This window comes from Gymnoscopelus braueri (genome assembly GCF_963280865.1).
Source record: "Gymnoscopelus braueri genome assembly, chromosome: 20".
Taxonomy (NCBI): Eukaryota; Metazoa; Chordata; class Actinopteri; order Myctophiformes; family Myctophidae; genus Gymnoscopelus; species Gymnoscopelus braueri.
In genome coordinates, this window is record NC_137622.1 from 28521180 (window position 1) to 28545487 (window position 24308).

A 24308-nucleotide genomic window follows, 5' to 3' on the forward strand; every position below is an offset into this window, starting at 1 on the left:
GTGTGTGCGTGTGTGTGTGTTGGCTCTCTTACAATGTCTCTATACATGGAACTTGCTTCCAAAATTAACCAAAAATAAATACCTAAATAACTAACAAAAGCAAAAGGGGTGTTATCATTTAGAAACAACACACTGCACTGAAATTCTGTATAATATGAAGATGCATGCTTAACATTGTAAATTACACAATGACCATCGAGGATACTCTTCTATTCCGATTGGTTGGAGGGTGTGCATTACTTTCATATGGCGTTGGTCTCATCACTGTTCCAAATGAATGTGTTTTCAACCAAATTAACCCAAGCATCCCTATTCAGGGAACAGTCGGGGAAAAAATGCAGATCTACAACCTCACAGGCTATGTTGTGAGCTTGTAGATTGGCTATTTTCAGTAGAGATTTGGAGTAAAGAGAAAAAAGTATAGAGCCCTGGGGGAGCCGGTCAACTACGTATATAGGGTTTAAGTGGTTATGAGCACTTCAAAGTATTAATGGTTATTTAAGCATGAACATTAGCTCCAAACTCTTAAAACAGCATGGATTTCAGGGGAACACAAAATGTATTTGTTGATGTTGTGGTAAAAGATGTGACCTTTTACAGCTTCGTGTCAGGGGAGAGAGAGGGGGGGGGGGTAATTAGCCTTTTAACTGCACAGCTGAGTGTGGATTATCCACAACATTTCTGTGTATGCCTCCAAGTCACACACACACACACACGCACGCACGCACGCACGCACGCACGCACGCACGCTGAAATCTCCGAACAGAGGCCGGAGTGCAGGGTCACCTATAGTGCTACTGCACCACTACATACTGTACAGTAGTTGTGTTTACAGCACTGTAATAGAAAAGTGATGATCAATAAAATTGATCGGGAAAAACGACCCCTGTCATAGGTACGTGTGTGGACAGCAATGCAATACCATCATAATGAGTGAGAGGGGTAAAAGAAATCAGCTAATGGTGACCAGAATTGATCCCTGAAACTGGTCGATGCTCATCTCAGGGGACAGCTGAAGTTGACGTTGTGGATGTTTTATGGCTGACCCCAGATGCCCCCTGATTTGGCCCCTAAGGGCCTCCTGGGGAGTTTACAGCAGTGGCAGAAATTGAATATATTGAGAGGTTTTAAGACCCAAGCTGCTTCAACAACATCAGTGTAACCTATTCAGTTTGAGTCGTGGTCCCATCACTTCTGTCCTGGTAGTGAAAGGTTCAAAGGAGGTGTCCAGATAAATAATCATACATGTTTTCAGATGCAGGATACCTTTATACAGTAAAGACTTTAAGTTGGAGTATTGTGGTCCTTCAAGGGATAGTACCATTTCCTCTAAGGTTGGTACAATTCGCTATGTAGCTCAATAGGTGGTATATAATGTACCAATGGTCAAAGGCACATTAAGATTAAATATAGAGGTTCTAACTAAATAAATAAGGGGCTGTAATAACTAAAGGCCCAGCGAGGATAACTGTGAACTGAACTGTAGGTGTTAAGTCAGGCAGCCACACACATGTGAAGCAATGATGATGTATGAGTTTACTTAACTCTATCTCTTTTCCAGGCACAGGGCTGGAGTCACTCAGAGGGGAGTCCTAATTACCTGGCTTTGGCACGCTGTTCAGCCCTGTTATTGAGATTCTTCAAGTGGGAGAGATAAAAGGGGAGAGAGAGGATTAAAATTCTATTCATGTAGCCTAATTCCAGGGAACATGTCAAGTATATTAAAGTTGATTACCGAGCAGACTCAAATCAGTGTGATTTTTACACATGTATGCAAATGAAGGAACTTCAGTGAAATACTGAAAGAGGTCCAATCCTCCCCAATGAGAGTGTCCATGAATGGCTCAAAAGAGCACGAGTTACTGAAGTTTATTGTTATACTTTTGCCTAACTGTGAACCCACATCTACTGCCGTGACAGAGTCTAATACAGTATTCTGTTTGATGTCACAGAAAAGATTACCCTAGCAAGCTGGATTTCCCTTATACTGTAATACGGTATAAGGAGGAATGGCAAGGGCTGCGAGTCAAAAGGGGCATAAAAATGCTTGTTTAGTTCGTTTTTTTTGCCTGTACTGGATGACTAAATTGATTGATTGATTGATTGTTTGAATATTTCATTAGTCAGAAATGTAGACAGCACGGAGGTACAGTAAGACATTTAGGCTAAAAGGAAATAAAAAAAGCCCTGGGGACTTGTTTCTATATTCAATTCATCAACATAGCATATAATATTAACACATTAATACAAACAACTATGTACAAAGTAGAAAAAGGAAAACGGCCTCCTTTCGGTGGGAATTTAAATCTACCTCCCCTTGTGGTCTCCTGATAGATGTGTTTAGTTTTTTGATGTCAGGGCATTCCACGTTGTAGTGGCAGAGTAGTAGAATGAGAAATTTCCCATGTTTGTTCTAAATTTTGGGGGTACCAGATCGTGGTTGCTCCCTCTGGTGTTGTGGCGGTAGTTAGACAAGAATGAGGGCATTGTCCCTTTGAGTATCTTAAACACCAATCCCATTGATATTTGCTTAACTGTTACTGTATTGTCCCACTTTATTTACTCCTTTATTTCTGTGTCATACAGAAGCCACTTTCATGAAGACTTTTCATTTTTGCATGGTGTATGCACTTCCTTTTTTTTAATTCTGTGAGTAATCGTCCTCAGGGATGTTTGTTATGTATGATTGAGCCCCATCTTTCCTGACGTATAGATTTAGTCATGGGTTACTCAGACTCCTAATTAGGTGGGGAAGTGACAGAATTGTAGCAATTTATGCATTTTAGGATTACTTCATCAAAAACACGTACATACACAGCCATAATGTAGCTGCCAGTGTGTCTGTTTGAAAGCAGCTTGAAACAGGCCCTGGGAAACAGCAGTACTTTGAAATCATGGCACCCTGCTGCTTTTTCTGCTGCAATGCTGCTTTTTCTGCAAACTGGCTCTTGCCATTGAACTGGTGACTTCTTGTATGTGGAGAGCTACTGTAGCTTACAGTATGTGGATATGCACAATGTAATGTACCTTTATTATTATTCCAATGGTTTTATAATATGAAACACACATCCAGTCAATCATCATACAATTTATAAAATAACAATAATAAACAAATACATGCATAAATAAATACATAGTAGAACTAGAAAAAGTGGTCCTCGGAGCACAGGTCTCCGCCATGTCAGGTAGGTTATTGTGGCCTCCTGGTGGCGCTATAATAGGCCAATGTGAAAAGGGTGCCATTTCTTATTAGGCCTTGCACGGCAATCGGACACTGCATTCATGGCTTGAGGCATTTTGTGCAAAAAAATGTTTTTGCTAAATTAGACCTGCTGGTGGCGCTATAACAGGCCAATGTTAAAAGGGTGGCATTTGTTCCTCAACATAGTGTGAAGGTGCGTGCAAAAGTTTGACCGCAATCCGACGGTGCGTTCATGATTTGCGGAATTTTGTTCAAAACAAGCCACTACTGCAAACTTTAGATGTCAATCTTAGCCAATGAGAATGGAATATGAAAAATCAAACACATCCGTCTTGATCACATGACTATGGAGATCATGTGTACCGATTTGCGTGAAATTTGGATAAAATCGGAAGGAGTAATTTAAAAATAATTGTTTTACGTAAGTCGGCCTCCTGGTGGCGCTATAAAAGGCAAATGTGAAAAATGCAGGGCAAAGGTTTTTCCTTGACCTCTAGGGAGTGCGCACACAAAGTTTTACACAGATCGGTGCAGTTATAGGTACAAACATGAATCGGCCTGTTATAGCGCCACCATGAGGCTGATTTGAAAATGTTCAAGTGCCATTTCTTCCTCGGCATAGTGGAAATATGCGAGCAAAATTTCACGGAAATTGCATGCTGTGTTCATGATTTGAGGCATTTTGTTCAAAACGGAGTACTTCTGCAAACTTTGGAAGCCATTTTTAGCCAATCAGGATGGAATATCAAAAATCTGAAAGACCAGTTTTGTTTAATGACTATAGAGATACTGTGTACCGATTTGCGGGATTTTTAGACAAAATCTGTAGGAGTACTGTCAAAAAATATGTTTTGCACAAATTGGCCTCCTGGTGGCGCTATAAAAGGCCCATGTGAAAAATTTGGGGCAGAAGTTCGGAATTGGCATCCAGGGAGTGTGTGTGCACAGTTTCGCTGCGATCAAGGCAACGGTGGCGAAGATTAGCTGGTCACGGACGGACGGACGGACGGACGGACGGACGGACGGACACACGGACGGACGGACGGACGGACGGACAGGGGGTAAAACATACTCTCTCGCCATGCCTTTCGGCCTGGCGGAGACAATGATCAACATAGCAGAATACCATGTTTTCTCTCTTCTCACAACATATAGATATAAACACAATAGTTTATATCATGCATTGCATACAGTATGTCTCTAATCTTTCCTACAATCTTTGTCAGAAGATACAGCAATACTATGTCCCTTTCAAAGGTACAATAAGGGTCATTTTTGGCCATGGATTTACAAATGAGGTTTCGTTTCAATTTCAAATCATCCTCTGCACAGTTCTCACTCGCAATGAAACGCAAATACCACTGAAATGACCACCAGAGAACAAACATCTAAGCAATGGGTAGATTTATTTTAGAGACTGGACTGATGATCAGCAGTTGTCCTGATAACCTTAATATGCTTTACCGTGAAGACTGTTTCAGTGCAATGTTTGACCACCACATCTTTAGAGTTTCTCTTGCCCAGGGCCCTTGGAACTGTAACTCTTCCCCCTTTGTGGTGCCACTATGGGCACATGTCATAATTTGTTGGAAGAATATCCAAATCGTACCCTCTGCTGTCCCTCTAAAGTCTACCTCAAACTAAGACAAAAGACCACGTTGATGCACCCACTAGGTATGGGCAAATCTGCGTTGTGAGGCAACGGTTTCTATTTGTCTGAATCAGTGCATGTTGTCCACCAGCTGGCCCACCCATTAGGCAATGTTAATATAGGAAAGATACTGTATGCTAGCTGCAACAGCTATGAGGACAAATGACTTGTTTTCTATATAAAAGGCATGCACCTTAAGAACATGAATGCCAATTTTTACAAAGAACAAAATAACTGATGATGCAGATCAATTTCAGTGAAGAGGAGATGAAGACATTTATTTATTTTACCTTGCAACATTTTTGATTCAGAGAACGCAGGTAATGATGTGTTGGAGTTAATATTGTCAGTTCAAACTGAAAGTATTTCAAACATAAGACAATGTGCACGTGTTTCATGGTAAAACATAAGGGTTGCACATAAGCCCAGATAGGTATAGCCTATGAACCCTAGCTAAGGGGTAATAGCAGTGTAGTAACATGTACTGCAACTCTTAATCACAGTGCAGATCAATGCTTTAAATCGACTTGTGCTGGGCCCAATTATCTTTGCGACCTAATACAGTTGAGAGTGAGCTTTCACACAAGCTGTGTGCTTCAAACGTTGATTCATCTCTATTTCTAAAAATAGATACACAAGCCTACATCCATCTAAATGCAACCATTCACTACAGAAACAAGCCATAGTCTGGACGAAACTGGCACGTGGGAAATTACACAATGTAGGTCATACAACGGTTAAAAAGACAGCCGTGCGTTCTGTGGGCTATAGGCTACTCCGGGATAAGTGCAGAACTATCCGGTTGCCGATGAAGGAAGTGGGCGGGTCGGAACGTCAAGAGCAAAATAATTGATCTTTCTATCGCTTAGGTGGACGTACTGGGACGTTTTTCAATAGCGAAACCTTTCTTGTGATTCAGTGGCTCCCGTCATCAGCTGCAATTCCGTCGCTAAACACTCGCGCAGCCCTGTGTGAGGAGAAGAAGACAATAAGAGGAGGAGGCAGGCAGCAGCACCAAGGACGTCCTTCCCCTTTTCCGAGGCTATATACCCCAGGAGCCGGAGATGCTAGGGACGAACAGTTGATAAGCCCACCTCTCTTACAGGACAGCTTCATTCCGGAAAAAGTCTATATCCCGGCCGGTAATCCCCGTTTTTTGAGGAAGATTTCGATCGCAGGACAGGTAATTATGACCCGCTTGAGAGGAGAAAGGCTCAGCGTGTACCCGGGCTGCGTGGATGTGTGTAGGGAGCTATTCACTGGCGGTGGTGCTGAACCGACTGACTGGTGTTCTGTTGGGCTGTGTAGGGAGCTGTTCACTAGCGGTGGTGCTGAACCAGCTGACTGTGTAGGAAGCTGGCCACTAGCGATGGTGCTGAAACAGGCATCCCCAAACTAGGAAGTGGCTCGTGTTATTTCCCGTTCACCGGGGTGTTTTCTATGCATTATACAAACGCAATTGTCACGTCGGATGTTTGCGTTTATACTTGCATCGTTTCGAACAGCCAATGCATGCATGCATGCAAGCATGCCGCGGTTAAACAAAGCGCACAAGACACCGTGAATGGAATGGATATCGCGTCCTTCCCGTTGGGTCATGGAAAGTTTTACACGACCACGAATGCTGTTATGTTAATGTAGCCCACCACTGGAGCTATACATGATGAATTCCATCTAAACATTTTCATGGAAATTAAAAGCAGTGAGTGAGAGGGCTACTGTTTGACAGGGGAGAAAGAATCACACTCCATTCAGGTCAACTATAGGCTACTCAACTATACGAGTCCTGACAACGCGGAGTGAAATCTTTTTAAAGTTTCCAAAAAAAAAGAAGAAAAGGCAACACCAACATGTTTTGCCACAGTGACAGTGACATCTCGTCGGGGAACAACCTGTGAATCGTTGGTTGTGTCAACGTTTCTAGGTTAAGTCATATGAACCATGACCTTAATGTCCTTCATTTGGTGCATAGAGGAGCCAAATACTCAGAGGTCCACTGATACACACGCACACGCACGCTGCTGACAATACAGATACAAGTAACTGAGAGGCAACCAGGCAATTTGGTGTTTGGAGGTGATTTAGGCAACAGTTTTTAATTGTTTTGTGCTATTGTTTTTTTTTTCTCTCACAGATCTGACAGCCAGCCTTCTTTTCCGAGTAACAAGTGAATGTAACATCGTTCGAGCTAGAAAGGCAAGGAATTAAAAGCCATCGTCATGAATTTCGTGATGAAACAAGCGCTGGGAGGTAAGTGTTTTTTTTACCATAATATTTCTGTAGATACTGTATAAAGATTAGGCAGAGAGAGAGAGAGAGAGAGAGAGAGAGCGCGCGCGAGAGAGAGAGAGAGATTGATTGATTGATTACTGGGAATCAGTATTTGTTTTACAGTTGTTTTTATTGATAACTATGGCTATCATTGTCTCTTTTGAGACTTCTAAATTGTACTTCTGTTCCACTTTTTCTCCCCCCTCCCTGGTGCGAAAATGGACTTGTTGAGAATACTGATTAGCCCATGCAATTTCAGAGGGCATTGTAAGAGGGGGAAAACATGGGGGGAGGAAACAAAAGGAAAGAAATCACGCAGATCTTATCCTATATCTTTCCCCTGCTTTTGGACGGATCTGTGAACGCTGCTAATTCCCTGTTTTGCGGCCATCAGCTGTGGTTAGTAGTTTTGCGCATTTCTCACGTCTGCAGACTGCTGCGCCGCTCTGCGCACATGGTGCATAAGCGCCTCCGGGGCCGAGAGGAGGCCGTTTACCGTTAACACAGTGGTGACTTGTAACGGGATGAACAGTTGTGTGGCCAAAAGCACATTATCTCTTAGTCACAGGTGTTGCACGTTCACTCTGATGTAGCCTATGTAGGACTGTGTAGCTTAGAGCTTGTAGGTTATAGCCTACAGTCAGTGGTTCCCAAACTTTTTAGCTGGAGACCCAAAAGAGAAATTAAGACGTTTGCCCGGGACCCAAACTAATGAAAATATAGCAAATCTACAAGCTCACAATGCATCGTGCTTGTGAGCTTGTAGATTGGCTATTTTCACTACTTCTTAAACATTTGTTTTCGAATTTATGGAATTAATTTTTTCTTAAAAACAAAATGTGGGAAATGAAAAGGGATATTTACTCGCGACCCATAAAAGTGGACCCGCGACCCACAAATGGGTTCGGAGTTCACTGTTTGGGAAACAGTGGCCTACATCATGGTCTTTGGCCGCCTCTCTTATCTTGGCATGCAGAGTAGCCTACATAATTATCATCTGATGTGGGGAAAATGACGGATCAAGGACCAACCTAATCTTTTGTCATTTAATTCTGATAAAGCATGTAGAGATTGAACGTGCGAACGGCTCGGTAATTGCTTAGGCTGGCTGCCTGCAACGACTCCGCCGTGCGTGACGTTGTTATTATCATAGCGGAGTAATGCATTTTGAAGGAAATGAACGCGTTATCATACATGAATATGTAGATAAGGCACAAGGGCACTGGAAGGTTAACTTATAGCTCAAGTGGTTTTCACGGAGAAAGGAGCAGATTGATCCGCCAAAACGTCGAGTAAAAACAGCACGCCAAACGTAGCCTACATGGTCGCGCAACACACACATGAGCACACACAAGTATAGCCTACACATGAACACAATCAGCCCTACAGAGAGAGAGACGAACACAAATGCATGGGCATGCCTGAAACGCCATGCACCCTTCACCTCCTGTCCATTAAAACAGAATTTAATAACATGACTTAATGTATAGCATGAGGTTGTCTGATTTCACACACACACCCACACCCACACACACACACACACACACACACACACACACACACACACACACACACACACACAAATCTCCCCAAAAATAAAGGCAACAATGACTTACACCCGCTTAACAGTGCAGGAAAGGAATTTCACACTTGGGGAAACTTGGCCAGATTATGCCACGGTCCTCCCTTTGACCACAGTTTATCCCTTTTCTATTATAGGGAACAAACTTTGCCCCCCACTTCCTTCCCCGCCTCCCATCATATGACTAATGAGTTTCCTCTGTGCAGTGTGGTGGATTAGCTTCCGGCTATTATCTCTCTCCCCTCTGTGCTGTAAAGAAAGAATCACTCCATCTATTCTCATTTCTGCAGCAATTCTTCTCGTCCTTGTCTTACACGGCGAAGCACAAGGTCGTGTGGATTGTCGGTGTAATATGCATTTCTATCCCCGTGCGACCCTCTCTGTCACTGAAGTGCATTCAATATTCCGGCAACTCCTCACAGGAGGACAAATGAGGAAGTGATTGGTGCAATCCACTGGGGTATTGTTTCGCAGTGAGAGTAAAGAGCAAAGCATTTGTGTGTACTGTCTGTGCATGTGTGTGGTCTCTTACTGGGAAGAGTAGCTAGAAAGTGTTTCTGTTAACATCAGTGTGTGTGTTTGTGTGCGTGCCTATGCATGTGCATGTGTTCCTGTCATTATGAGGTGTATGTGTGGAGAGGGGAAATATTTACTGTGGCTGACATCACCGAAATGGGTCGTACAAAATAGGAGTCAGTTCGCTCTTCTGCTCCTAGCATGAACCCCCCCCCCCCCCATCCCCCCCAACCACCACCACAGTACTCCTCCTCCTCCCTCCCTCCCTCCCTCTTATCAACACGGTGGCATCTCTCTGCCCTTGGCTGCAGTGCATGCAGGAGGGAGAGGGTGGGGAATGGCAAGTGACAAATTGACGTTTAAAGGAGGGCCTTATATCATCAGTGGCTGATGGTGCTGGTCATAAAACCAGGCGCTGCCCTCTGGTCAGAGAGCATGTCAGCTTAATGGGAGACACTTTGCCTCTTCTCTGTTGCCCTCATTGTCAGTCTCTCCCAGTCCGCTTCTTTCTCTCCCCTCTCTGCCTCTCTCCATTACTTCCCCTGCTCTCTCTCCTTCCATGCCCCTGTTGCACTAACCCCCCCTCATTCTCTCTCCTGTCATCTCTGTCTCTCTCTCCCTCCTCTCACCTCTCTCTCTCTCTCTCTCTCTCTCTCCTTTGTTCTATACGGTACATTTCGGGGTTGGGATGTGAGGCAAGGCAATCTCAATCAGCCTGCCACTGGGGAAGTTAGCCTCGGTTTGGAGGGGGAGGCGTGCGTGCGTGCCCGTGCGTGCGTGCGTGCGTGCGTGCGTGTGTGTGCGTGCGTGTGTGAGAGACAGACTGTGATAAGGTTAGAGGAGAGTAAAGGAGAAATAACAAGAGGGTGGATATCTGTTGTAGACCTTGGTCACACAATTAGAAGATAAAGAGAGGGTGTGTTTCTGTGGTCTATCCTTGTGGGTACCCAAAATCACCACAAGGATAGTGATACCAGTCAATTCTGACCTTGAGGAGACATTAGGTCCCTTTGAGAGAATGGTTCATTTTCAGAGCTTTTAGAGCTAATGTTACATTTAGTAAAATATTCAGGATGGGGTTAGGATCAGGATCAGGGATAGGGATTTGGGGGATATATTGGTTGGTAAAATGGCACAGGTAAGAATAGCATTTGTAATGAAAAGATACTTTTGACACACAGAATGTGAGTGTATTTCTGAGTTGGGATGAAATAAGAGTGACGCAAATAAAAACACAGAGTACACAGAGCAGATCTACATGACTGAGCATACGTGCATACACACACAAAGACCCCCCCCCCCCCCACACACACACACACACACACACACACACACACACACACACACACACACACACACACACACACACACACACACACACACACACACACACACACACACACACAGACACATGCACATGCACACACATGGTGTTAGCATAATCAGTGTTGTGGCAGAGTCCTCCTGCCCAGCTGTAGTCACAGCAGGAAATATATGGAATTACACATGCACAAACACACAGGCCAGCAATCACATGTTTTGCACACACACACACACACACACACACACACACACACGCACACACACACGCACACGCACACGCACACGCACACGCACACACACACACACACCATGATAAAATATGTAGATATAGTAATGTACTGTATGTATAATCACATTTCACACAAGCACACATTTGTGAGAAACATGCATGCACATAGGGCCATAAATAACCATACAGATGCGGTCCTACCACACTTAATGTTGCACACAATATTCGTGGCAAAAGCTGTACATGGTCTTGCATTCAGGTCATACAGAGAAAACAAACACAAAATGCTCATCTCATAACCAGGGGACAAAACAAACATTGGAACTCCACAATATGGACATAAACATCTACGTTGAGGTGGACTGGACCACTTCAACTGACAAAATCAGTATTGCTAAAATCCTGGCTAAGGCACAGACTCTGATAAATCCACAGTATGTGAAATTTGTCTTCTGCATTTACCCATCCTATTAGGATCAGTGGCCACTATTAAAACGAAAAGAGGCTTAAGTGTTTTGCTCGGGGACACTTCGACACACAGACTGGGTGGATCAGTGACCTTCCGATTCCTAGATGGCCTTCCCACTCAGCTATGGCCACCCTAGTTAGTTGGAGAGAGTAGAAAGTTGAAAAGAAACAGATCTTATGAAAGTGCAAAAGAAAAAGTTGATATGACAAAAGTAGAAAGTGGACAGTATAAATATTTGTGGGAGTAGAAAATAGAAAGTGGGTAGATAAGAGGGTAGAAGGGTATGTGCTGTACTGACTATTTTGACTGAACATGACCCACTTACGTTGGGCTTCATAGCATAGCGGTTGTGCATGTGGTACATGGACTACACGTATTTCAGTAAGCCTGCCAATGTATAAGACATGCTTTGTAAGAACTCACAATTTAATCCCAATCTCATGCTACATGACAATTTCTGCATAAATCACATACATCCTGGTGAATATGCTTTCCACATGGATGAAAAGTTTACATGAGCGATTTGAAATGGTTCCTTTCACAAGTAAATTATTCTCTGCCTCTGTTTGCTTCTCTTACAACTATATGATGGTGCTGTTGTGTCTTGTGGTCCCCCAGTCTTCCCTCAGCTGTGCAGTTATGCACAGGTATTCAACAACATGGTTAACCACTGATGCCTTTGTTGTTGAGAATACCTGATCTACAGGCTTGTAGCTTGTATAAGCTTGTAGCTATGCATTTTTTAAAAATGGTTTAAATTATTTTGTGTGTGTGTTGGGCATGTCATTATTAGCTATAATGACATGCCCAAAAATAGGGACTTCAGGTTGAAAGTGGTTAGCAGCACCTGGTTGACCTATTTTAGTCTTCTCCATACACCTGCCCCACCCTTGCTGCACCAACCTATATTTTGATCTGTTACAGAGAGCAACACTTCGCCTATAGAGCAAAAACAAAAATGCACACAAAACAGAATGGTGATGTTTGTAATACAGTGATGTTTTGTCATGTCATGTTAAGGTAGCTTAATCAACTGAAAATAATTGTTGGTTCTATGCAAATTGGCAATTATACATACTGCCATAACCTAAACAAAAAGTAAAAGGAATCAAGTCAATATGAGAACATGACTGGGATGAATGTATCTAAGGTAATAGCATCAGGTCCTGAACTTGTGTTTTAGTCCTGTGTATCCAGAGGGGTCAATCTGAAGAGATGACACCGACCTAAATATGATTGATGTATCATCGTCTGCAGTTGACGTCTGCAGTTAGCTGTCCTTGGAAACTACCCTGAAGGTCTGAGCGCAGTAATTGTGTGTGTGCGTGTGTGTGTGTGTGTGTGTGTGTGTGTGTGTGTGTGTGTGTGTGTGTGTGTGTGTGTGTGTGTGTGTGTGTGTGTGCAAATTTGCAAATGTGTGTGTGTTGGGGGGGTTGAAGAGATCCATCCATTTGTGTGCAAATCCATCCATCATTCTCCTGTATACAAAATGCATACAGTATAAATTTATATAATATATTTTATATTTGTAGCCAATACGTTTTTACCCCCTTTATCTCCCCAATTTAGTCGTTATGCCAATTCATTCCACCCCACACACATTTCTGGGTTGTCACTGCTGTTAGTATCCTACTGACTCACCTGCTAGTGAGGAGCCCCCACCGCGAGGACGTAGAGCTTTCGTCCCACTCCTCCTGCCCAACACTCCCCGCTGACAGGTGCCGCCCCCCAGCACCGTAGGAGTACGTGCAGTGACAATTATCACCCTCCCCCGCCCGGCTTCCCTCCCCAATTGTGTTCGCATAGACGCCCAAACAAAGCCGGATGCACCACGGTGGATTCAAACCCACTGTATGCACCAAAATGCATATGGTTAACCAAGGTCCTAGAACATGGGAGTGTGTGTACATTGTGAATAACTCTTATAACGATTCTTATTTCCAGGTTCCAGAAATAATAGTCAAGTGTACCGAAGGGGCCAATTTAAAGCAATTTAAAGTGAAACACTGATCTTATGGTGATTGATGTATTGGCAGTAGATTTGCCATTAGTGTCGTGTTCTCAGTGCTACATTCTACCCTCTGTGTGTGTGTGTGTGTGTGTGTGTGTGTGTGTGTGTGTGTGTGTGTGTGTGTGTGTGTGTGTGTGTGTGTGTGTGTGTGTGTGTGAGCGTGTGTGTGTGCGCATGTGCGCGCAATGCACTGGGTATTGTTTCGCAGTGAGAGTAAAGAGCAAAGCATACTGTCTGTGCATGTGTGTGGTCTCTTACGTAGCTAGAACGTGTGTGTGTGTGTGTGTGTGTGTGTGTGTGTGTGTGTGTGTGTGTGTGTGTGTGTGTGTGTGTGTGTGTGTGTGTGTGTGTGTGTGTGTGTGTGTGTGTGTGTGTGTGTGTGTGTATCAGAGAGTGTGAGAGTGAGTGCGTGTGTGTGCGTGTGTGTGTGCGTGTGTGTCCCTTGTGTAATAATCATGGCAGACAGACACTTTTCAACCTGAGGGGGTTTTCAGTCCTGCAAAAACCAACAATGATAAAATGGGGGGAGTGGGAGGGGATGGACCAATGACCTTGGAGGGAATGCCCAAGTGGTTTGATTGGCTGTCAGTCAAACCTCATCTTTTCAATGTGAAGCGGGCCCCTAGCAACACGTTCAGGGTGAAATAACGTTCTCTGAGACGTGAGAGAATGCATTTCCACAAAGAGAGTATGCAGAAAGACTACAAGCCTCATAGTGACAAACATCACAGTAGATCGCCTTCGCTTCTTCAATCTCTCATGAAGGTCATCAGTCCTTTAGACCATTTTTGGGTGAAATTAGTTACTTAAAAATTAAATGAAATTGTCAAAGTATTCATTTAAGCTACAGAAGCTTTTTTTCAGCAGGGTTGCTAACACATACATTAAAAGTGAGGCTCTTAATTATAATTCACGCTCCCTCCAAAATTATTTGCATTAATATGCTTTGGTTCGAGACACTACTATGACAATACAGCACTTTTTCCACATCTCTTCAATGACAAAATCCCTCTATGACTTCCTTGATTTCAATCCAGGAATAGAAATCAATATAAATCATTGAGGAAGTTGTTCATAATTGCCCACAAAGCACTGAATAGGGCTGGGTATTGGCAGGTAACTCAGGTGACTCAGGAGCTCATGATGCGATACGTATCCTTAAAGAGGAGTCCTGATGCAATACGTATCCCGAGACATGCAGGACATAGCACGATACGATACGTATCCCGAAACAGGACTCACTACGATATGATATGTATGAGGAAACGGGACTCATAATACGATATATATCCCAAAATAGGGCTCACAATACGATATGTACAGGAGTCACAATGTGATACGTATCCTGGTACAATATCTTTGCCGATACGATGTAAAGTACATGACCAAAATGATAAAAAACATAAATCCAAAAAGATCTTGATTGGCAGGGGCTAACTTTAGTTTCACTGACATTTACCCTTTCTTCTGGTGTTACCATAATTACCATTATCAGCATTGCAAATCCATGTACAAACACATAATGTATACACATGCAACAACAACAAAGGTATGCACACATACTTTAGACACGCATGTACACGTATTGTACAAACCGCAAACAGGACCCTCACTCAGCCATCCGTTAATCAGATGAGCATCTCTCGCCACATAACCCACACAAACAGTGTTTTAGCTGTTAATTACATATCGTTGCTGCCGGGCAGAAACCTTGTATCTTCTTCACATTTAAACTTTTTCCATAAATTAAAGCCCTACTTCTTTGTTCATGCAAAAGTAGCTAAACTAGGTGATCTACAACATCTACAAGATCTGCTTATTTCCCTAAATAGAGAAAAAAAAGAAATTGGATCCATTTGGAACACAAAATGTTTGTTTTTTTTTCATTTCCTGACGAGTAACCATTTTGGACATACAAGGTTTCCATCCGACAGCGACGCCAGCAGTCCTTTAGCTGTTAATTAGATATCCAAATGTGTTGTTTTGTCCCCTCCCAGCGGGAGGGAGGCCATGCAGGGAATCAAATACACATCTCCCTGTGACCCTTGGGAGACAAGCGTATACGCTGCTATGCTTGAGGACTTCTGCTACCGTTCATTATTGATTCTCATGAGGCTTTAATGACATGACGGGGAGAGGACGGATGATTAAGAAAAATGCACAGAATTCTGGAGAATGTTTGTGTGTGTGTGTGAACTCTAAGTGTGTACGCAGTATCATGTTCGGATGTTTGGGTTCATGTTTATGTTGCGTGTACCGTATGTGTGTGTGTGTGTGTGTGTGTGTGTGTGTGTGTGTGTGTGTGTGTCAGTGGTGTAAAGTAACTAAGTACATTTACTCAAGTACTGTACTTAAGTACAATTTTGAGGTACTTTTACTTTACTGGAGTATTTCCAAATGTCTATACTTTTACTTATAGCCCACTACATCTCAGAGGCAAATATTGTACTTTTACTCCACTACAATTATTTTTAGCCCTATTTTATACACTATTTGAAAATAGCAGCGACGCGTTGTGGGCTTGTAGATCTGCTATTTTCAAACATTTTAGTTCCTTTATTTTTGGTACTTTAAGTACATTTTGATACCAATACTTTTGTACTTTTACTAAAGTTAATTTAGAATTTTGGACTTTTACTTGTAACAGAGTACTTCTACATTGCAGTATTGATACTTTTACTCAAGTAAAACATTTGAGTACCTTTTCCACCACTGGTGTGTGTGTTTGTATTGTGTGTGTGTATACGTACACGTACGTGTGTGTGTGTGTGTGTGTATGTGTGTATCCATGCATGCACTTTCATCTGTGTATTGCAAATATCCCTCAAATTTCTGAGGTGGTTGAACTCAAGATCTCTTCGACAGGAGACCCACTAACACCACTGCAAGCCGTTGGCGATACATTGTAAATAGTCTACAATTCATGGCAATCTATCCATCTAATCCCCCACACCCCACCCCTTCGCCCCCAGACATCTCTCAACCATGTACATACGTGATGATGACGGCCAACAATCTATGACAGTCTGTGTCAGTGCCAGGTGGCATTATGCCAGTCACTGTCTCTCTCCTTGGTGTGCCGGGGTTGAGTGCTGAGGTGAAGCTGCTGTGCAGTATAGTTGCTAGTGTGGAGGTTAATGGACTCCCTGGCAAGGGCCTATCTCTCACGCAGGTGGGATGTAAGTCATCCATCTGTGACATCATCAACAGGCTTCAATAATGCACGAGGGCCACTTTCATTTGTGCATTTCATGGTGCCCCCTGCGTTTGCTGTCATTTGAGTTCATTAAGTCATGGACTGAAATTCAATTGTCTACATGTCGCTATTGCACGTTAAATAGATTCATGGTGGTGATATTGCCAGAATAGTCATGCATTTATTGTATTGTAATAATTCCAGGTGAATGGAATTACAGTGAAATTAATAACCAGACAGACATAGGCCTACCAATAGATTATAGGTAGGTCAGGCATGCTGCAGTCAGAGCACACGCACGCACGCACGCACGCACGCACGCACACGCACACGCACACACGCACACTTTGGCACTAGCAGTGCCAGTCCTCTGTTGGCCCAGGACCATTTGTTGTCAGCCTGCTGTGTTGTCCTAAGGATCCTGCTGTACAGAGACACAGCACCTGTCACTGTTCACACGCATGTCATCACACACACACACACACACACACACACACACACACACACACACACACACACACACACACACACAAGAAGCGGGTCTGTGTGTGTGTGTGTATGGGGGGGGGCTAATCTCGCTGTTGGACCGTTCACTGTCAAATTTCTTATGCACGCTTCCAGTAGGCCAAGGATGTACCGCTAAGAATTTATTTTCAATTTTTTTTATATTATATTTAAATGATTAACTTTCATTTTATGGAGGAGGTCAGTGGCGGTCGGATCGGGCTGAAACCGTGCCCAAATATGGAGTCTTACATCATACATATACATCATTGATAGACTGGACGCATAATAGACAGAGATCTACGTTAAGCCACACTGTTATTAGATCCCGTCTGGTTGTTTTGCCTCCTCTGCAGTGACAGGGCTTTGAGGAAATGAGTCATCTATTTGGCCTGAATAGCTGCACCTGAGTTACACAACCACAGTGCTTTGTCTACCTCCCCTCAGTGTTAACAGTGATTTAACATCAAACAAACACCATTTAGTTCAGGTGAGTAAAGTGTAAAGCAGTAGTTTAACTATAACTTTGGGGATGGATGAAGTGATACAAAAAAAACACTAGATCAGAAGGAAAACAACTTATTCAAGCAACTTAATCACTGAACTGTGAAATCTGCTCTGATCAGTGATAATAAAGATATAAGCCCCAAGAGGCTGTGGTTTACAGTGAGTTTAGATGAGTGATGGGGCGTTGTTAGGCACGACACAGAGTGGACTGCCTAAAACACCTATCTAAAAAAAATACAGTACAGTGCACCGCCCTCTTGACTTCTGTTGTGCAATGAAACTGCTATGGCCTGATTAATACTTTGCTGTGCACTGATGTTACACATTGAAAATAGCCGACTCTGCGGCTATTTTTGGTGCGTAACATGGCTCGCAACCAAGTATAAATTAGGCATAAGACGTCTGCACCCTGTGACATTACTCTGGCCACCCAAAATTAATTAAACTGTAAAATGTATGATCTATGGCCTCTATTAGGCTCTTCAAATCCTCTGAAATGTTCTATGCCTTTGCTGTTCTTTTGCTGACTTCGCTACAGTAGACAGGATATTTGCAGTACTGTAGGTGACCGTAAGCCCAGGAGAAATGTTCTCATATGCCCCTGTCTCTGTTACTAACGATTAGTCATATTAATTCCATTGTCATGTTTCAAAGTCATGTGAGTTTGGAGGACCTTGGAGTCAAGCTGCTGCTCCTCCAAAGTAATTGGACTTCGTACGGTACATCTCGCAGCTAGCCTGGGGGTGCCTTAGAATCCCCCCCAAGTGTTGATGGAGGAATTCAGCGCGGAAAAGTGACTGTCACAAAATTCCTACACAGACTATGGTCTTTTTTTTTCTTCTGGGAACCAATTTAAGCAATTATTGCATGAAACCATTGCACCTTGAAACTCCTCTGTTCTCGCTCCATGTTAAATTCCATCAAAGAAATGTTATCGTTAATAATTGCTTGGCATTGCCCCTCAAGGCAAGTTAACGCTAAGCAGTGCTGCAAAATATTAGCCCATATCAGTAACACTTTAGAATATAAGAAGGGTTCTGGGAAGGACTAAAAGACTGGGATTCTTTGATGTTAATGGGTTGGCCTCAACTGAAGCTGGGCTTTTAATGATATCGAAGAGGCAAAATCTGTAATTCCATGATGAAAAAACTTCAGTGTGTGTGTTATGTCGTTCATTAGATAAAATCATATCTGAAGTAAAGAATTTGAAATTACTGAGCTTAAATAAGTGGTGTAAACTACTCAGTATATTCAGTCCAGCATCGGTTCGTACCATATAATTTGGAAGAAAGAATAAGATTGATTTCATCTTCCTCTGATCTCTAACATGTAGACTTGTGGTGTTCCCTGTGGTCCTTTGATGTTTTTTATCTTAGTGTAACGTACATAGTGCTTCAATGGTTTAGTTCAAGAAGGCTCTTCTGAAAAAGTAGGGCTCTCATATCATATCTTGAAAAATAATATAAAAACAGTAATGTGTAGCAGGCCTACTGCTTTAAGCTTGTATTTAAAGTTGCTTTAAATACAAAGTAGAATTGCTTTTTGCAACAAATATCTCATGGTCTAAAAAGCATCACTGATACATAGTGCTGGGAATATATAGCGATGGGCTTTTTAATCCTCACTACACTATTACAACCAAATTATGTCATAATAAACGACAGACTGTAATGAAAATCACTCAGAAAATTAATACAGACAAAATATTGTTCAAAAATTGTATTCATTATGGGTGAACTGCCACTTTAAAAATGCAAACACTTGTTTTACGTAAAGGAACCTCTACAGTCTAAAATAGGCTCTTATGACGCCTGAACCCCAGTTAGATAATCACGATCTTCCACTCGGGGGTTTCCGATACCATATGTTTCCTTACTGGGAAAGTGTATGTAATTCTCCGGCCCGACAGAAAGGAATGAGGCGGAACCTAGAGAAGAGAAGGGGCGGAAAGGAAAGGTCCCTGTTATTGCCAGTGACCAGCTGACCCTCACTGTGGAAATCTTGACCACCATCCAAAATGGACAACCTCTTCAATATGTCATCGGTGCCAGTGCCACAACAGAAAATGGCCAATTCCCTCCAGGGCTTGCGTTAAACTAAGCATCTATCATCAGTAAACGTAACAAGAGGTTTATGTGATTCCATATAAGTTGCCCGGTCACTCTGTGCGTGCTTAGCCCCATCACCCCTTATACACACACGTCTGAAAGTGTACGTCACCCTTAGTTCAGAGACAGTGGTTCAAGAAGCAACTGCAAATCCACGCACGCACGCACGCACGCACGCACGCACGCACGCACGCACGCACGCACGCACGCCATCCTAACACAAACATATAGGCTCATCAATTATATCCAGCGTCGCGTCTGAAGGTCCATTAAGCAGCATCACTCAATCTGGTTGGCTGGACCCCATTTATCACTTCTACTGTCTGTCTGCTGCAAATACTGTCAGCTTTGTGTGGGCGGATGTGTGTGTGTGTGTGTGTGTGTGTGTGTGTGTGTGTGTGTGTGTGTGTGTGTGTGTGTGTGTGTGTGTGTGTGTGTGTGTGTGTGTGTGTGCAAAGATCTAAGAGAGCGTGCAAATGTGCACACATGCGAGGGCGTACCGTGCTGGAAAGGAGATAGAGATAGAAGGTGAGAAAGATGGGGAAGGTGTGGAGAGGCGTGAAGCATCAGGGAGAGGGGGATGGGGATGGGGATGGGGATGGGGATGGGGGGTACGATTGGTGTGAAATGCAGTGCAAGGTCAAACCGGATGGATGAAAGGCGTGGTGAATCAAACGCATTCTGCACTAGAAAACCCCCCACTGGGTTCTCGCTCCATGCATCAAGGCTCGCTTTCTCAACCCTCGCCAACACCCTATGGACTTTGCAAATTGAATTAAAGTGAATGTGGTGCGTACATCCTAGCTTAGCACGAATTCTTTATTATCAATATACTTTAAGTACATTATCTTGAAACAACCACTGAACAAAAAACAACAACAATAGCGGTCATGGACAATACTCAGTGCTCTCGATTGCTCTCAGTTTAATTTCCAACTAGACGCAGTCATCTGAATTATTCAACGAGGCAGCCCACACCCCACCCGCTACGGTTCACAATAGGGGCGAAGAGTCTCCAATTCAATTACCTCCATAATCCATCCATTACTGGTCCTGGGAGTCATTAAGATGCAGTACAGTTTGTTGAGCTTCTACATGGATCCCCATATGGCTCACTGTGTGCTTTCCATTTCCAGTCAATGTGCACGGCTGGTTGTTTGTATACTGAATAGGCTTTTGTAGCTCAAAGGTTAGCGTTCGATGGTAATGTATGCCAGTTGCTAGGGGTTCCAGTTCCTGCGTAGCTAAACGTCTAGAACACACCACTGGCTCTGCCGAGATTAGAGTGTCGTTGCCTCTGAGGTTCACCCTCAACTAAAGCTGATATACTCATGGTTATTGTAAGGTGCTTCAGATAAACATGTCCAACAAAAAGCTTTTTTGTTATTTGGCCTGGTGGACAGGTTTTTGAAATGGGAGTGAGAGGGACATGTGGGCGACGGTATGGTGGCTAAAGTGGGGGGTAGAAAGGGCACAGCAATGCACTGAACTGTGCTGGTAAAAGCTGAGGACTGCATCACGCGCCATCTGTCCGAGGGGAGATTCCTTCCGAACAGGTTCTAAAATGACTGCCGGGATAATTATGTCAAGAGACAGTTGGAGGGGAAAATGGGAAATCAGCAGAAAAAAAGCAGGTTTACACTAGGATTCCCACCATACATCTTGCATTTCCATGTTAACAAAAATCTATGTGTGTTTGTTCTACTGGTGCTAGACTTTCCCAGGAAAGACAGGTTAAAAAAAAAACACATTCAATCATACTTGTATGTCTTCCTAGAAGCCTATATTGTACAAATGAGAGCCTCTAGCACTGATTAGACAGGACAACAGTTCCAGAACTATGAATGCAGAACTACATCTGGTCAATTATTTGACTATTGCTTGCATTCTACTTTCTAAATGATTAAGCTAAATTGACAATCATCGTGCTTGCATGCAATCTCTGCAATACCATTTTTTTTATGCACCTGGAGGTAGAGTAAAATCTCTCTGTTCCACAGATACAACTACCAATTATGTAATTTTATGCTTGACCTTGATTTTTACCTTGACCTTTGACCTTTTCTACCACGTCAGGGCAGCACACTGATCATTCCCACCAAGTGTCATGAAAATCACCCATTCATTCTTGAGTTATTTTGTTCACAGACGCAATTACAATACCCCTGCCACGCATTCATAATTCAGAGGGTAAATATCACCGCAGTTAGATCAAGTTTGGCTGGTCACTTGACAAATATATGTTCAAAGCAGTATTACGGAACAGTAATTTTTATGTAATTTTAATATGATATGATTAATCACAATTTACAATGTCAACAATTCCAGAACTACTACTTCTTCAAAATATGTCACAAAAATGCATCACTTGCACAATGTAGAATATGACATTATTATCTGTAAAATCAGTTTCGGAAACATACGAGTACCACTCCTGACCTTTTACATATAAAGTATTCCAGCTAAAGGACATATAGCCTGTCTCTTGTTATCTACTTTAATCGAACAGCTGGAAAAGTTCTGGATGCCTTGAGGGGGCAGAGTAGAGAGCTGGAGAGTCAAGTTGTGTCTAGTAATAGATCCCTTTGGAGATTTGTGTTGTTGTTGTGTATATGCTAGCAGCAGAGTTTAGCACTTGTCCCATGAGTGCTGAGTCACGACTCAAGTGATGATTCATCCCATCTGGCACTTAACTCCTGAGCTCAGGTGACATCTCCAGGAGATTTACGTCAACCAATCCTGTTGCAGATTCTACAAACTGGAGAGTTTTTCACCTCTGCATGACAAAAAAAATGCAAGGAAACAACAACAACAACAACAACAACAACAACAACAACAACAGCAACAACAACAAAGAAGAAACATAATCACCACAGTACATCACAGGCTTCTACTGTCAGTCACCAAATGAGCAGCTGGGGGATTAAGTGCCTTGCTCAAGAGTGCCTCAGAGAGGGTCATTAAAGAAGAGGATAGTTTTAATTATTCACTAAATGTTCATTGACTTTCCCAGCCAGTTCAGGGAGTTAAAAATAGCAATCCTACAATTACATGCCTGTTTCTTCTCTAACCCCCAGTCTACCATCACCCTGCCACTGCATGATAAGGAAAATACACAGAGGTGATCCAAAACTCTGTCATCAACTTTCCTGCCAGCTAAAGTATTGTTTATACTCCTACTGACCTTGCCCTTCAACAAAGCTCTTATCAATATTTATAAGCCATCAGCGCAACAGAGGGTGGAAAGTTATTTACCACTGGTGGTAATTTCCATCTTCTATCGACATCACCTACTGTGTCTATACTGTGTCTTTGTATGAATAAAAGATATCTCAGGTCCTATAGCCTTGCAGCTGCTGCTTACAAGGGCTGAAATACCTCTTTTTTTTACACGCTTCATTTATATGCTAAGCCGTGAACAATGTGGATACAGGGACAAGTCAGGTAAAGCATTCTACAGGTGTTAATGCTGTATACAGTACATTGCCTTTTTGGATGTTCATATTAAACACTGTGTAGTGTGTAGACATATTCTATTCCACTGGTGCAGGAGCTCAGGGTGTAGCTGGGTGCGGGCTGCATTGCTCGGCCACACAAATAATGATCACCCTGCAAGCTGGGTGATCATTTACAAAACTATTTGGTGAGAGATCACTGCTCCATGCCCTTTCCTTCTGGCTCTTTGAATCGTGATTCCACCCACCTCTGACAAACATGAATAGAAGAAGTTGGTGCTGTTAAGCTGAAGGTCTTGTGTTGTGTCCATTCGATTTTCTTTGAGACATTGACGAGGCACCGGAGATGTGGGTGTTGAAGAAAAGGGCTTCTGTGTTGCTGTAGGTGAGAGTCTATAGAAATTCTGCCCTCTAATAAAATGCTTTATGAAGTTTATAAAAGCTAGTACATGGTGGGTGAAGCTGTGCTGTTACTGGTTGGTGAAAAGTTATTTTCAAGATCCACTTCTTCTGTGCTAGGCTTTCTCTTATGAGAACAGTTTGGCAAATCTTTCTAATGTACAGCTAGGAGAAACGGGTCTTCAAGGTGACGTTTTTATGAATGGAGGCCGGCCAGCTCACTTTCACACTTTGAGAAATTAGATTCTTTCTAAGCTCATGTTGTCATGCTCAACAGTCTCACGGAGCTTATAGCTCATGTGGAAACAAACGGGATGAGTAAATCCGCTCACGGCCAATTTATGGAAATGAGAAAACATTCATTTCTGTTGAGATAAGAAGCCATTGCAAAGGCAGATAACTCCTATAGAGAAAAAAAGAGAGACACATGGAATAAACTGCCAGCTGACACAGTAGAACTAATTAGTTTGCAGATGTGAATAGGAAGGCAAATTGATTTTTGGGGGGACACTTAACATAAATGTGTCACTGGTGTCGGAGCGTAAATGATAGATAATTAGCCAGATCAAACGGAAATATTCATGCAGTGCACACTATACTTGCAATTAAAACATTTATTAAAGAGAAAAACACACAGGCATCCGGCAACTACCAGGTAATTATTGATGCCTATTATTGATGTGCCTGATGAACGTCTGAGGACCGAAACATTGTGAAACATCTCTTTGTTTGTTCTGTATGTGTTCAGGCCCTCCCCCAAGCACAGGTCTCTTTTCACAGGTGTGCAAATAACACAGTTCCTTTAATAACATGAGCCTGCCCACTTGCATCCCACATTAATAACACAACACCGTGATCTGAGTGCATCACACTCACTTAGTGTGA

General features: G+C 42.8%; 1 protein-coding gene across 1 annotated transcript in view; it reads left to right on the forward strand.

Annotated features, from left to right (window-relative positions):
- The first annotated feature begins 5942 nt into the window (after positions 1-5942).
- Positions 5943-24308, forward strand: part of LOC308075961 (complexin-1-like) — a 44705-nt gene continuing 26339 nt past the window's right edge. Inside the window, exons 1-2 of the mRNA XM_080416009.1 lie at positions 5943-6036; positions 6988-7103. Coding sequence (XP_080272135.1) covers positions 7073-7103 — 31 coding nt within the window. The 5' untranslated portion in view covers positions 5943-6036; positions 6988-7072. The remainder of the gene's footprint in view (positions 6037-6987; positions 7104-24308) is intronic.